This window comes from Malaclemys terrapin, chromosome 9, assembly GCF_027887155.1.
Source record: "Malaclemys terrapin pileata isolate rMalTer1 chromosome 9, rMalTer1.hap1, whole genome shotgun sequence".
In the NCBI taxonomy this organism is placed as follows: Eukaryota; Metazoa; Chordata; order Testudines; family Emydidae; genus Malaclemys; species Malaclemys terrapin.
Genome location: NC_071513.1, coordinates 23,181,510 through 23,197,208, shown reverse-complemented (window position 1 = coordinate 23,197,208; position 15,699 = coordinate 23,181,510). Strand labels below are relative to the sequence as shown.

The window sequence follows — 15,699 nt, the reverse complement described above, 5'->3', positions numbered from 1 at the left end:
ATTTAGCAACACTTGGACTGATCACAAAAAATACTTTAAAATTGTGTCATCAAAGCTCAAAGAAGCAGGCCTAACTATAAAAGCCTCCAAATGTAAAACTGGATCAGCCAGAGTTCCTTATTTGGGACACTGGGTACGGGAAGGTCAAATATCCCCTGATCCCTGGTAAGTTGCAGCCATTGTAAATTGGCCGATACCCCAACCAAAACAACAGGTCCAATCTTTCATAGATCTGGTAAATTATTACAGACGGTTTGTGTGTCAGTTCAGTGACATTGCATCTGCAAGCACAGATCTATGTGTTTAAAAAAAAAGCCATATGGACAAAGGCATGGCAAGAGGGTTTTGATACGGTAAAAAAAAATCTTGTCTAAAAAGCCTGTTCTAGCTAGTCCAGATTTTGAAAAGGTGTTTGAACTGTGTACAGAGGCATCAGACACTGTTTTAGGGGCTTTGAGGTGTTTAATATGGAAATTGTGTATATAAAGGAGGAAAAAAAACATGGTGGCAAATGCCCTACCCAGGAAAGAGTGTCCTGACCTGCTGCCTCCAGGTCAGCCAGTGGCTAACCCTTCTGCAGCTTTGTAAAGGGGGAGATGTGACAGAATATGCCCCTGTGTTCATACCTTATACTCTATTATAAAATGTTTGTACGAGGTATGCCTTGTGAGGTATCATTTAAATACCTCATAATTTGATGATCAGTAAGAGCACGACAAAATGCACATAGCAGCATTATCTGTGCAGTTATAAAGGAGCTGAGATCGTGACTAAACATATGTTTTCCAGGGGAGTGGTCAAACCAGTTCCTCAGAGACAAAGGGCAAGCTGATGCCTTAGCCAAGTGTAAACAGGGCTGATGGACCATTACCTGCTAAGTGGCCATTCTTTGGCAGGAAAGGGGTCTGGGCAAAAATCTACATCTTAGCAAAGAAACAGCATGAGGTTTCCTTCCACACAGACTGCCTGTTGCCTTGCTCCCAGCTGGAAATACTTCTCAAAGGGCAGACAGGACTCTCTCTCTCCCTCCCTCCCTCTGCCCATCCTATTCTCTGCACCTGAAAAGACAAAGGAAGCAGCTGATGGACTCTGGGGGAGGGGTCCTGACCGATAATTTGGTCAGTAAGACTGCTGAAAGCATGTGGTGAGAGAACTTCTCTTTGAATCTAGTATAGTTTAAGTTAGGCACGAGAAAGAGTTTTATCTTTATTTTTCTTGTAAGCATTTCTGACTTTTATTATTTGGACTTGCTTAAAATCTATCTCTTTGTAGTTGTTTTATCTAATCCTGTGTGTTTAAATTGAAATATCTGGATAACTATTTTAAAATAATAAGCTGATGTATTATTCCCTTAAAGGAATAACACACTTAATATATTTGTACTGTCCAGGAGAAGTACTGGCCAATACAGGACTTACATTTCTGGGGGAAGATCCAGGACTGGGGGGGAGGGGGGAGTGTTGGGGTCACCCTGCAGCATAACCAAGACTGGTAAGAGCCAAGGTATGGCTGGCTGGCTGCAGCACACACAGACGTAGCTGGGAGTGATTTACATGCTGGAGGCTGTTTGTGAGACGTCCAGGCTAGAGGCTACAGCAGCAGGGCATTGTAAAGAGTACCCAGGTTACAGGGCAGGGGTGATGCAGCTACTCCTTAGTCTGGATTGTACCCTGGTATGTCACACTATGATATACAGGAGATCAGACTATATTATCCCTTCTGGCCTTAAAAATCTATGAATCTATTTAATGGTGAATTATTTGCATGGTGGTCATGTAAGGGACAAAATAACACATTACAGTGATATTGCAAAACACAATCGGACTGCAGGGTTTTCCAGAGGGCAGCTGAAAATCATGACTGGGCAATGTATTGCCATGTGATAATTTCTGAAGTGTTGAAAGCTTACAGGAAGGTGTTGCATGCTCATGTTTTTGCAATTCCAGTCAGTGTCCCGGTTTCTGGAGTCACTTTGGGGCAAGGTGCAGACCTATTATTATTTTTTTAAAAGAGCTTTGTGAAGGAGCTCCATCACAGCAGCAGCAATGGCACCCCCTTCAGGAATGGGGCGGAGCCACAAAGACACAGCGATGAACATGAAAATGGAGAGTGAGAACAAAGGTTCAATAAAAGGGAACCAGGGGGATACTGAGCAGAGAATCCCAGACAACACCCTCTGCTCCAAAAAGGTGTGGAAAAGAGCTAGCCTGTTTGATAATTGGGATCAGTGGGCAGAAATCCTCTAAAGCAACAACAGGCTCACCTCCGCATCTGAGGCCTAGTGCGAATCAAATCCTGTTAAGAGACAGACGCAATCCCACCCAGCGAGTGGCACAGCAAGCTTCCCCCAGATAACAGCATTTTGGTTCCCATTGAGTTGGAAATAACTGAAATGCAGATGTTATATGCAATGGTGTTGTAGCGGTGTCAGTCCCAGCATATTAGAGAGACAAAGTAGGTGAGGTAATATCTTTTATTGAACCAACTTTTGTTGGTGAGAGAGACAAGCTTCTGAGCTTACACAAAACTGTTCTTCGGGTCTAGGAAACTTAGAGTCACAGCTAACTACAAGATGGAACAGATTGTTTAGTATAAGTAGTTAACACGTATTTCAAGGGATCATTCAAGGTGCAGTGGCTTGTTAATACCCCTCCAGTCACAGAGAGGAAAGGGAGGGGGAAGCAGCTGGGAGGGATTGTTAGTGGGCTACAGATTGCTGTAATAAGCCATAAATCTAGTGTCTCTCTTCAGTCTATCATTTTTTTGTGTCTAGCAAAGTTATGACTTTATGCTCCCAGGCTCATCTTTTGAATGTGTGTGTGCAGGTTTCCTTTGAAGATGAGGACTGATAACTCAGCTATAGAGTTATTGCTTTGTGACTCTATTTCAAGTGGTCCAGTTGGTAGCAGGCCATTGTCTGTGAGATTAAAAACCACCACTCCAGTTCAGTTCATTCAGCAGAGAGGTTAAGAAGGGAAGGGGTTGTGCAGCTCCCCCTCTAAGTCAGGCTTTAGGCACACTGGCCTGGGTGCAGTGTGAGCAGGGGTGAAAGTAAGATAAAAGACTTACTGGTACGGGGGTCTGGCTCAAGGCCCCCAGAAGAGGCGGGGCCTTAGGTGGAAGGGGCGGGGCTGGGGTCAGCCTCCCCCAGCCAGCCCTTCTGCACTGCCCAGCTTGCACCGGCCGGGGCTCTGGTGACAATTTAAAGGGCCCAGGGCTCCGGCCACTGCTGTGTTAGGGTCCCTACTGGCAGGGCTGCCGACGGGGCTGGGGTGGGTGGTGGCAAAAGGGGCAGTGATGTTAAAGCGCCGTGGCAGTGCTTTAACCTCGGCTGCATACAGGCCGGTACCGGCAGCCACTTCTTACCAGTATGCTGTACTGGCCCACTTTCACCTCTGAGTGTGAGAGAATGCTGCAGTTCAGCTGTCTATGATATTTTCTGTAGGTACACAGAGGATTTCAGTCTCCAGGACCATCAGTCTGGAACCTTGCACAAGCTCACCTACACCATACCACGCAATATACACAGCTCCTCCCTCTGGGTCCCGGGGCATTGAAGGATCAAATTTTAAACTGAACTCCACGTATCATTAAGTTAAACCAAATGCAATGGTCCAAGTGTGGTGCTTCTGAATAAGCACATTCCTCCAGATGATCAAAATGGAAGGAATGGGCCTCAGCTGCTCTCACCAAATGGTTGATTTTCAGAGAAGAAAAATGTCCCATTGGCTCTCACCATCCTGCGCTGAGTTGGACTGATCCATTGTTTGTAGTTTACCATATTTTCAGTGACCAGTCTGAGCTCCGCTTTACTGACCACTTAATAATGATGTCAGGCAGACAGTTTGTGGCAGGGTCTGAATTATGGTACATTACACTTTGGTTAACCCTCTAACCCCAACTGAAAAGAGCCAATTGTACTCCAGCAGCTTCTGGTTTTGTGTACAGCAGGACATTATCCTGAATTCCCTATAGAACCCAAACACCCCTAATGTAATCAGTGAGAGATTGCCTAAGGAATGCAAGGGTTGGATGATAGATGGCTACTGTTCTCTGCTCTCTTTCCATCCAGGCAAGCCAGGAGGGTGCAGATTATTGAGCCCTCTCCCACTAGACAAGAACTGAGGGTACTGACCTTACCCCTACAATTGTCCCAAGTAGTAGGACAGGATGGTGCTGGTCACACTTTATATTAAGGGTGTGATGGGTTTGGTCACAGAGACCCCCTTGGGACTGTCACCTGATGTGCTGAAATTACCTCTGAGCCCGTTTTCCCTGATGGCTTGGGACTCCAGATCCCTGCCTTGTTGAGCCAGACACGCTAGCCTGCTGCAACACAGACCCAGGTCTGAACCATGCCCCCAAAGCTGCAGGCTTTAACTGAAAACCACTCAGCAGGTTACCTATCTCCAGCATCCCAACACCCGGTTCCCAATGGGATCCAAACCCCAAATAAATCCATTTTACTCTGTATAAAGCTTATACAGGGTAAACTCATGAATTGTCCGCCCTCTATAACACTGACAGAGAGATATGCACAGCTGTTTGCTCCTGCAAGTATTAATGACTTACGCTGGGTTAATTAATAAAAGAGAGTGATTTTATTAAGTATAAAAAGTAGGATTTAGTGGTTTCAAGTAATAACAGACAGCACAAAGTCACCAAGCAAAATAAAACAAAACACGCAAATCTAAACCTAATACGTTAAGAAACTGAATACAGGTAAATCTCACCCTCAGAGATGTTCCAACAAGCTTCTTTCACAGACTAGACTCCTTCTTAGTCTAGGCCCAATCCTTTCCCCTTATACAGTCCTCGTTAGTTCCAGCTCAGGAAGTAACTAGGGCAGTGGTTCTCAAACTAGGGCTGCCGCTTGTTCAGGGAAAGCCCCTGGCAGGCCGGGCTGGTTTGTTTACCCGCCGCATCCGCAGGTTTGGCCGATAGCGGCTCCCACTGGCCGCGGTTCGCCACTCCAGGCCAATGGGGGCTGCAGGAAAGGCGGCCAGCACATCCCTTGGCTGTGCCGCTTCCTGCAGCCCCCATTGGTCTGGAGCGGCGAACTGCGGCCAGTGGGAGCCTTGATCGGCCGAACTTGCAGACATGGCAGGTAAACAAACCGGCCCGGCCCGCCAGCAGCTTTCCCTGAACAAGCGACAGCCCTAGTTTGAGAACCACTGAACTAGGGGATTTCTCATGACTGGCAGCCTCCCTTGTTCTGTTCCACCCGCTTTTATAGCTTTAGCACAAGGCGGGAATCTTTTGTCTCTCTGGGTCCCCACCCCTCCTTCTAAATGGAAAGACAACAGGTTTAAGATGGATTCCAGTACCAGGTGATATGGTTACATGGCCTGTGAGACTCCAAGCCTCCATTCTTCCTGGCCTGACTCACACAAATGCAGAAAGGCTTGCAAGTAAACAGAGCCATTTACAACCAATTGTCCTAGTCAATGGGAGCCATCAAGATTCTAAACCACCATTAATGGCCCACACTTTGCATAATTACAATAGGACTTCAGAGTAATACTTCATATTTCTAGTTTTAGATACAAGAATGATATGTACATACAAATAGGATGAACACACTCAGTAGATTATAAGCTTTGTAATGATACCTTACAAGAGACCTTTTGCATAAAGCATATCCCAGTTACATTATATTCACACTCATAAGCATATTTCCATAAACATATGGAGTGCAACGTCACAAAGGGTATATTTATAAATAGCTTATAAAGGCATAATAAATTATTAAAAGATGTTTTAACAAATGGTTCATCGTTTGTTATAGCACCCAACAGGTCAATAGATTGTCCATAGCTATGATTTCTAACCATCTGCAATGCCTTTTACAGCTATGGCACATATTATTCCTGTCTATAACATGGTAAGAGCATCTATTAATCATTTATTATCCTATTTATAAGTGTACCCTCACTATTTATAAGTGACCAAAATACCTATTTAATTGAATGGGGAACCTGTCATAAATCTTCCCAAAGACTATATTTGTATATGTTTATACAGCAACTATCACAATGGAATTACTATCTTGAGTGGGACCATCATCATAAAAATATTAATGTACCAAGATAATCTGAGATGCTGTGTGAATTTGAACATCAGACACTAATGATTGACTTTGCCTGCAAGTAGGGTGACCAGACGTCCCGATATTATCGGGACAGTCCCGATTTTAGGGGACTTGTCCCGCGTCCCGACCTTACATTGGTTGGGACATCTGGTCACCCTATATGAGGGAGACCACAGCAAGCAGTCGCCGCTGGCGCCACTCACCTTCCCTCCCTGGGCCCTGGGGCAGCGCGCAGCTGAGCTCCCGGCGCGGCGGAGCCAGCCCACGGGGCCCCCCGTCAGAGGAGGTCTCGCTCTGCTGTGTGCTGCAGCGGGGCGGGGCCTGTAGACTCCGGCAGCGGTCACCGGGCAGAGAGCCCCCCTGCCCCCTCCCCTCGACCCGACCCTAGGAAAGGGCCAGAGAGACTGGGAGGGACCTGCCTGCTGGCTGCTTCCTGGGAGCCACTCCAGGTAAGCACTGCTGGGCTCACCTGGCCCCCTGGCAGGTCCCTCTGGGGGAGGGCTCCCCTCAGACCCACTGCCCTGAGCCCCCACCCTGACCCTGTTCCCTCTGCCTCCCCCGCAGTGTCCCCTGTGCCCCCACCCTCAATCCACTGCCCTCAGTCCCCCTGACCCTGTTCCAACAGCCTCCCCCACAGTCCCTCCCCTCCCCCCATCATCTCACCCTGCATGGATGTGGAAATCTGTCCCGGATTCCAGGCTGTTGTTAGCCCCTGGGGCAAAAGATCAGCAGAGGTTTCCACAGGGAAGTTTGCAGCCTTTGCTCAGACCCAAACATTTTCACTTAAATAAATAAATAAATAAATACCCAAACCCATCCTGACACCCATCTGCTCTGTCCAGATTTGCTGTTATCCCTGTGGAGGCCAAAGTGGTTTGAAAAATTAAAAATCCTTGACACCATTGTGTTGCTTCCCCCTGTGTTGCTCATTAATCTGATGGACCTGCCGATAATGAATAAAGATGAATGCCCTGGGAGCAATGTGTCAGGCAGACAGTTTGTGAAGTAGGAATGTGAATGCTGAAGCCCTCACAAAATGCAGAGGCTTTTCTTAACCTGAGAACTGAAAAAGAGCCAGATACCCTGCATGGGTTTGAAAGTGACAAGAGCCTAGCGACTGACCAGAGCAGCATCAGGTTTGAAATGACAAGGAGGGTCTGTGTCATGAAGTCTGCCTTTCCACTGAGGATTCTTCCATTGCCAGGGTAGCGCTGGCGCAGGTCTGCCGCCCAGCACAGCAATGCTGAGAGGTGCCAGTGTAGACCCAACCCACTGCCCTCAGCCCCCACCCTGACCCTGTTCCCTCAGCCTTCCCTGCAATCCCCCCCTGTACCTCCCACCCCAAACCCACTGCCCTCAGTCCCTGCCCCATCCCAAATCTCTTCTTCAGCCTCTCCCATCATCCCACCCGATCGCTCCCCCTGCTGTCCCACCCCCTCAACTTCCCCCCATTCTAGTCCTGCTTCCCTCTGTCTCATCCCCTCCAGACCCTGTCCCTCTCCCAAATCCCCCAACCCTTCCCAGCCCAGCCCCATTGTCTCCCCCGCCCCACCCCACTCTACACAGCTCTCTACCCTGTCCCATTCATGCTCCTCTCAGCCACTACCCTGCTCCCCCCATCCCAGTCCTGTCCCATCCCCCTCAGCCCCCCTGATTCCCCCAGTCCCAGTCCTGTCCCCCGTCAGTTCCTCCACCCTGCTTCCCCTGATCCATCCCCACACACTCCCACCGACTTCCTCGACCTCCCTCCCCCCAATCCCACTGCCTGGACTCACCCCCATCCCACTCAGGACATGCAGGAAAAAGAAGCAATGGGCTTAAATTGTAGCAAGGGAGATTTAGGTTAGACATTAGGAAAAACTTCCTAACTGTAAAGGTAGTTAAGCACTGGACAAATTACCTAGAGAGGTTATGGAATAGCAGTCATTGGAGTTTTTTAAGAGGTTAGACAAACACCTGTCAAGGATGGTCTAGTGGTGTTATTACTCACTCCTGCCTCAGTGCAGGAGTTTGACTAGATGATCTGTTGATGTCCCTTCCAGTCCTACATTTCTGTGATTCACACTGGATAGCCTTGTGCCACTGTTTAGTAGTAGTGGCACACAGTTCTCTGACATGCAGGTTTACAAAATTGTAGTTAATATACAGTTTAGAGCATAGCAGTTTTAAAGCTCTGCATGTTCAGACCAACTGAGCTGAAAATTGTGATCTATAGTATTCAAAACTATTAAGATGTGGGCTGAAATAAATAAAATCAGCATGAATTGCTCAACAATATCAATGGAATCAGCATTACGCTGCTATATATTGTAAAACATTACAGTGAAATCTTGCAAGTATTACATAGCACGCCGCCTTGCCCAAGTGGTAACTAAGCATAACATTTTCCTGTTTCAACATTCTTAACTTGTATCCCATAGCTCCTAAAAGTTTTTTTTTTTTTTTTCAAACACTGAATACTGCTGAGTTATGAGTTTTAACAGGTTTTTTTTTCTTTTAAACCACAGCACTGAATGTTATTCTAAAATTGTTTTCCAAATATTCTTAAACTCCCAGTTTACCCCCCGCTGATGTTCATTGTGAAAAGTATTGCAGGTCTAATACTAATATTTGGCACTTTTGTAATTCACTATCCAACATGTGTTTGGTGGATTTTTAGAGGATAACTGTATAGCTACCAGCTAAGGGAGTTATATCTTGAACTCAAGTAGTAGAAGCTCATGCTTCTAAGTCTGGATGGCTCAGGTTCAATCTTTGGTGACTAGCTATGATGGAGGTTGCTACACTTATAATCCCTTTAATCAGAGGTTCTGAATATGCTTTGTTGTAGGCAGCGCTAGCCTATAGTTAAGCAACCGAAAATTTAGAATGGGAAGTGTTGAAATGTTGGGACGCCTTATAATTTTGCCAGTCTGGAACGAACATCCTATCTGAGGGATGGGGGCGGGGAGAGAGGAGAGTGAGACAGGACCAGGAAACTGGGACAAGGAATCCAGAGCGGTAGTGGGGGGCAGTTGAAATCAGATGAGGACGGGTTAGACAGCAATAGGATAGACATAGACTGGAGGGGACGGGGAAGAAGGGTCTTTGACTACTAGAGACCACTCCATTCAGGAGCCTGGAATAGACCCAGGATTCCTGAGTTTCACAGTTCCTCTTCTGTCAGCAGATATCTGTGAAACCCAGTGGCAAAAAAAGTGTCTCATCCCCCTATAGAGCTGATCTATCACATATAGGATGACAACCTACTGCCTCTGCCATCACTTACTCCATTAGCTCAAGTGGCAGAAGTCTGTGCAGTGGATCTAAAGGTTCATCGGCAGGGTTGGAGCCATGCGAGTTTCACGATGATTCCACATGCCAGAATTTCTGGGGCAGTTCAGTTTTGATTTTTACAAAAAAACCTGGGGAAATGCATACAGAAATAGGGTGACCAGATGCCTAAATATCGGAATCTCAAGCAGGAGTAGAGAGGTTATTTTATCTCTGTATTTGGCACTGGTGCAACCACTGCTGGAATACTGTGTCCAGTTCTGGTGTGCACAATTTAAGAAGGATATTGATAAATTGGAGAGTGTTCAGAGAAGAGTCACAAGACTGATTAAAGGATTATAAAACATGCCTTATAGTGATCGACTCAAGGACCTCAATCTATGTAGCTTAACAAAAAAAAGGTTAAGAAGTGACCTGGTTATAGACTGTAAGTATCTACATGGGGAACAAATAGTTAATAATGGGCACTTCAGTCTAGCAGAGAAAGGTAGAGCATGAGCCAACGGTTGGAAGTTGCAGCTAGACAAATTCAGACTAGATATAAGGCATATCTTTTCAATGGTAAGAGTAATTAACAATTAACAATATATTAAGGGTTATGGTGTTTTTCTAAAAGCTTTTTCTAAAAGCTATCCTCTAGGAATTATTTTGGGAAAGTTCTATGTCTGTGCTATACAGGCAGTGAGACCAGGTGATCACCGGATCCCTTCTGGCTTTATAATCTCAGAACTAGGTACATCAATTCACATGCAAAATTCTCATTGAATTCAATAGGTGTCCTTGCCCTGTGGCTTGTGGTGTGGGCTGCAGCAGGGGCCGTACAACCCCTCTCGCAGCTTCCTAGGGCCCCCTCTCATGGCTCTGTGCACCTGTGTCTGTCATTGTCGTCCTCTCCCCTCCCCCCGCCCCGCTCGCCCAATGTGTCCTGATATTTCACTCTTGCAATCTGGTCACCCTACCTGCAAGTATTAAGGAATCTTGTAATGTTAGGTTCAAATGATTGTGTAGTTACTTTGTAATTTGATTTTAGTAAAAACAAAAAATAACTTTGGATGCTGTAGACATCTTTCCCTCTCTGTTATCTCTGCACGTATCTATAACTGTAGTCACAGCAGAGGCATCCGGTTGGGAGGCTGGTGAATTTCAGCTTTCTCTGGGCAATCATTTCTGCTATTTACTAACAATCGAAGGGACAGTTTTCTAAAATTGCCCAGTTCTGTGTGGCGTGGGTCACTAAAACCCACAATTGCCTCACTAAAAGTACAAGTCTCTTTCCTTCCCCAGCAGCAATGATGTGGAGCCAAAAGTCGTCGTCTTCTCTTTTCAGCATAGCCGTGTCACAAGAGAAGAGGAAAGGAAGGGATAGAACTTCCCTCAATCCTAACCCATGATGTACTTACTAAGCAGTGGAGGAACACACCCAAGTATGAGCAAGCCCAGAGCAGAAAGCTAGAAACGCAAATCAAATTTCCTTTTCATCAGCATTTTTCATCCTTTTTTAGAACATGACCCCACATTTCAGTCGTCTGCACCCTAACCACCGCCTCTGCATTCCAGAATGCTTGGTGCCTGTTTAAACAGTGCTCTCCAGAATAGGAGCTAGGCCCCATGGTGCTTCCAAAGAATCGCTGTGACCCCAGCACCTGATGCAATGGCTGATAGGGCACCTGCTGGAATCTGAAAAGTACCACCTGTTTCCAGGGCAGTGCAGACAAATCCGCTTCAACAGGTGACCAGAGACCGGACATGAGGCTGGCTCAAAATGCTCTCCGATAGCTGCCAGCAACTTGCTTTACCCTCCTAGGATGAAATATGCCTCCTCAGCCAGTCCCTAATTAAAAATCTTACCTCCAGCTCTATAAAGCAAGGTTGGTTTGGAAAAGCAGAACTTGTGTGATTAGTTTTCCCATAGAGGAGCAAGGGAAATGAGAGGTTACCCACAACCTTTACCAAGGTGCCTCCCCCACACAAGTATCAACACTTAACCTGCCTTATAAAAAGGACCAGAAGAAAACTTATAGCCACCCTAGGCTGTATTCAGATTGTCCTTCCATGACCGAAACCCCCCACACAATGCTTCCTCCTCTTCTGAATTTTCAGCATAGATAGTCCCCAGGAGGTGTGTGCCAATGTGACTGTGCCACCCATTATGATAGTGGTGGGCTCTCCCATCACCTATCTAGACCAAAGGACGACTTTCCCTTCCTGCTCTGCCAAAGGCTTCCCACAATAAACAGGTTTGCCCAGGTTAATTATAATTTGACCACTTTATTCACCCACTCGCCTGGCCTAAGAACACTGAAATTAACATATGCATCTCCCTCTCATCCTTGACCCTATCCCACATAGTATTCACATTCTAATTAATTAATGCAAAAAAAACCCTCCCTCTACACGGACCACAAATGGCTCCAGGAACATCATACATAAAGGAAGGTACTTCATAGGGGTAAACAGATTAAGACTCAAAGAACCAAAGGCAAACAATAAAACTGGCAAAAAACATAACGTGGTGTTGTAGGGCTGCTATAAAGTTTGCATTAGTATATCCTGGGAAAACATGCTCGTGTTTCTTATGCCCATAAATAATATGGCAATCCTCTGTTCTTGGTAAGAAGGGCTCTAATGGCATCCTATTTGATGATCTGTGTATAGACCAGAAGTGGCTGGGAAATTCTTTTTTTTTTTTTTTCTAAGGAAAATATTCAAATGAATTTTTTTCTTGGAATATATTTGGGTTTTCTGCAACCAAAAACCAATGTGTTTGGTTGCTGAACACAAAAAAATTGGAGGTGGAAATGGATTTTTTTGTGTGTGTGTGTGAAAATTTCCCTTTAGTAGAAATGCCACTTTCTATTAAAAAAAAAAAAGTTTCAACAGATGTTCAGCCTGAAATACATATTTTACTGCTGTTATTCCAGACTTATTGCTATTTAGAATGACCTATAGCAGGGGTTCTCAACCTGGGGGTTGGGACCCCTCAGGGGATCGTGAGGTTATTACATGGGGGGTTGCAAGCTGTCAGCCTCCATCCCAAAGCCTGCTTTGCCGCCATCATTTATAATGATGGAGGCAAATATATATTAAATATATTAAAAAGTGGTTTTAATGTATATGGGGGGCGGTTCACACTCAGAGGCTTGCTATGTGAAAGGAGTCACCAGTACAAAAGTTTGAGAACCACTGACATATAGTGAGTTACAATGAAAAGAATACACATAACGTATTGTGGCTTCTTTTTTTTTTATCAGTTCTGTAACACTGCTTTCTATGAACAGGAAAATGGAATAAGCAGAGGAATGAGGTCAACAAAGCAATAAGTGCTTCCTTTATAAACCATTGCACCTGCACTATGGTTCATGTATTATAGGCTAGGCTGGTAGCACCACCAGTTTTTAAGGTACCTCACTTCCCGTTCTAAAACCTGTTTTCAGCTCCTTATACATTTGCTGTTTGGGCTCAAATTTTCTATGCTGAGCATCTGCAGCAGGTGGAATATTTTGGGGAAATTTTAGCCAAAGCAGTTCAGCCATTTCAGAGAACAAGGCTAGGGGGAAATGCATTGTTTTGCCCATATTAAAATATTCTGTCAATCTCTTCTTTGAACAGCTTTGTCACAGGGACTTGAAAATTGGCAGGGAGGAGGCCTTTGTGTCAGGAATATGCCCTTTACTGTTGCCAGGGCCGGCTTTAGGACCGGTGGGGCCCGATTCGAATACCCGGTGGCGGTCCGGGTCTTCGGTGGCACTTCGGCGGTGGGGGGGGGTCCTTCCCTCGGCTCCAGGTCTTCCGTGGCACTAAAGGAAACCCCGTCGCCGAAATGCTGCCGAAGACCCGGAGCGGACCACCGCTGGGTGAGTAAAAAAAATTTTAAAATTAAAAAGGCGCCTAAGGCGTGGGGCCCTCTTAGGCGCGGGGCCCGCTTAGGCGCAGGGCCCAATTCCGGGGAATCGGCCTAAAGCTGGCCCTGACTGTTGCTGTAAAAATCTGATCAAATTTGGCCAATATATAAACTTTAAAACAACTGTAGTTTGCACATGCTCAATGGAGACTTGTTTTATTTTAGAAGCTAAAATCTCCAAAGAGTCAGCCCTCCCTGAGCATGCTTGAATCTCTCTCAGCTCCCAGGGCTGACCGGACTAGGCATGCTCCATCCCCACACAGCTTCCACCCGTGACCGGACTGTACATGCACCATCCCCACAGAGCAACTGAGCATACTCCAGCCCAGAGCTATGGGGTAAATTACTTTTCCAGTAATCGTAGCTTCCAGGTGGGCTGGGTCAGGATTTGTCCAAGAACTGGAACTGAGAGCAGGGAGCCTGTCTCCCCGTTGGTTTCGATGACCTCCTTGTTGGTGCCAAGGCAGCTTGGAGGAGGAAGCTGTCCGATTTGAATGCAAAGAGAATAAGAACAGCCTATGAGGGGAAGGGAAGGAGTTCGTTGGGACAAGGAGACTGGCACTGGAGGAGGGGAAAGAAACTGTGACTGAGAGTTGGAGGGAGAACTGTGAGATGAGGGGGAAGGTGGTTGATTGGTTGGATGGGGAGACTGGGATAGGGAGACGGGAAGGGGGAAGAGACAGGACTGGGACAGGGATAGATTGGAGGTGATGGGGCAGAAGAGATCAACCTTGAGGGGAATGGACAGGAGAGTCTATGCCCCCTAGACCACACCTTCTTCAGAGCCTGGAATGGACCCCATTCCTCGGCTGTGATACTCTTCCAGTAGGTATGTGTCTCATCCTCTTTTAATTCTGGTGCATGTGAAGGATGACAATATACTACCGCTATCAGTTCCTTCATTAGCTAAAGTGTCAGAGAACTGCGAGGTGGAAGCTGGAAAGTGTGTAGTAAATAAGGCCGGGGATTGCAGGAAGAGAAAGAAGCAGGTCATGGTTAAGATAATTAAATGCTGCCCTGGGGAACAGGATTCTATGCCTGCCTTAGCCACAGCGCTCCTGAGTGATGCTAGGAAAGTAATTTAAACCAGACTTTTCACTGGTGGTTGCCAATTGTGTGTTCCTCATTTTCTGAGTGCCTGACTTGATAACCTGAGGTTCCATTTGCAGAAGTGCTGAGCACTCACCACTGTAAATGAAGTCAATGGCAGCTGTGCCTTGAACATCGAACATACTATGTAATGCCAAGGACTTTGAAAAATCAAGTCCTAGGTGTCTTAAATTGGGCACCCAAAATTAGTGGATTCTTTTGACCTTAATCTCTCTGTTCCTCATCACAGGCATATTAATTAAGCACTCCAAAATGATTGTGATAAGTGCCATAGAAAAGCCCAGGAGAAAATCAATAATTCTGCCTTCAGAGCAGGGTTTGAAAGTGTGCAGTAAATAAGGGATGTGTCCACACATTGAACAGTAAGGCTAAAATACAATTTTCAGTGAGCACCATCCATCCTATGCACTGAATAAGGCTGGGTCTTCTACAGAAAAATAGTATGTGCTCATGTAGTTAAAGATTGTATCATAATAAATATGGTCAAGCAGGCCAAATTCAGGTTGCACAACCTTAATTCAGGTACTTCCTAACTTTGGAGTGTTTGACTGTTCAACCTCAAAAATGTTCTTTTAACATTGTTCTTGTGTGTGTGTTATATATATCCTGAGAAAAGAATGGAAAACATGAAAGAGAAGAAGGCAGAAAAAATAGCAAGTTATAAAGAGACTCAAAGGAAGCAGTTAGTTGAAAAAAAAAACAAGTGAATGGTAAGCAAGGTAGATAGACTCAAGATAAATATGAAATGGAAAAGAAAAGATTATTAGAATCTTCTTATTAATTCCATCCTCCATTAGGATCGCTCCTGTCTGTAGAACAGTCACACAACACCTTCAGCCGCCAGTAAAATGTAACTTGTATTTTTTGTGAAAGAAGGAAGGAAAAGAGAGGAGCAGCAACAGCAGCTCTAGATCCCAGATGATATAAGTGAAGAAAAGGAAGTATTGCTGACTTGGCTTCTGATCCTGGCAGAGCGAGTCTGTCTCACTGAGTTCAGCGTAAGAGAGAAGTAGCTGCAGTCCTGTGAAGAATGGAAAAGTTAATGTGGTTAGTGGCACTTGTGAATTCCTTCATCTTCTGCAATGGTGAGTAAATGCAAATGCTTTTCATATTCAGAGAAAGTTACTCTACAGGTGCAGACATGCCTGTGTGTGTTAGTTGATTGTTTGTATAGATATGTTGTTGATGGAAGAATAAATATTAAAAATGCTGTGAAAACCAGAACCTTAGTTCTGCAGCTAATACACATTTACAGTCACTTTGCATCACATACAACTGGGAGATGTTTTTGAGATTGTAACAAACAGCCCAGTATTAAGCAATT

At 45.5% G+C, this 15,699-nt stretch overlaps 1 protein-coding gene across 2 annotated transcripts in view; it reads left to right on the top strand.

The window, feature by feature from the left end:
• LOC128843627 (V-set and immunoglobulin domain-containing protein 4-like) overlaps positions 1–15,699 on the top strand; it is a 38,175-nt gene that overhangs the window by 4,656 nt on the left and 17,820 nt on the right. The window contains exon 2 of one of the 2 annotated variants that reach the window (XM_054040609.1): positions 15,252–15,460. In XM_054040609.1, coding sequence (XP_053896584.1) covers positions 15,406–15,460 — 55 coding nt within the window. In that variant the 5' untranslated portion in view covers positions 15,252–15,405. Of the gene's footprint in view, positions 1–15,248; positions 15,461–15,699 lie in introns of both variants that reach the window. The other variant, XM_054040608.1, reaches the window with a different exon arrangement.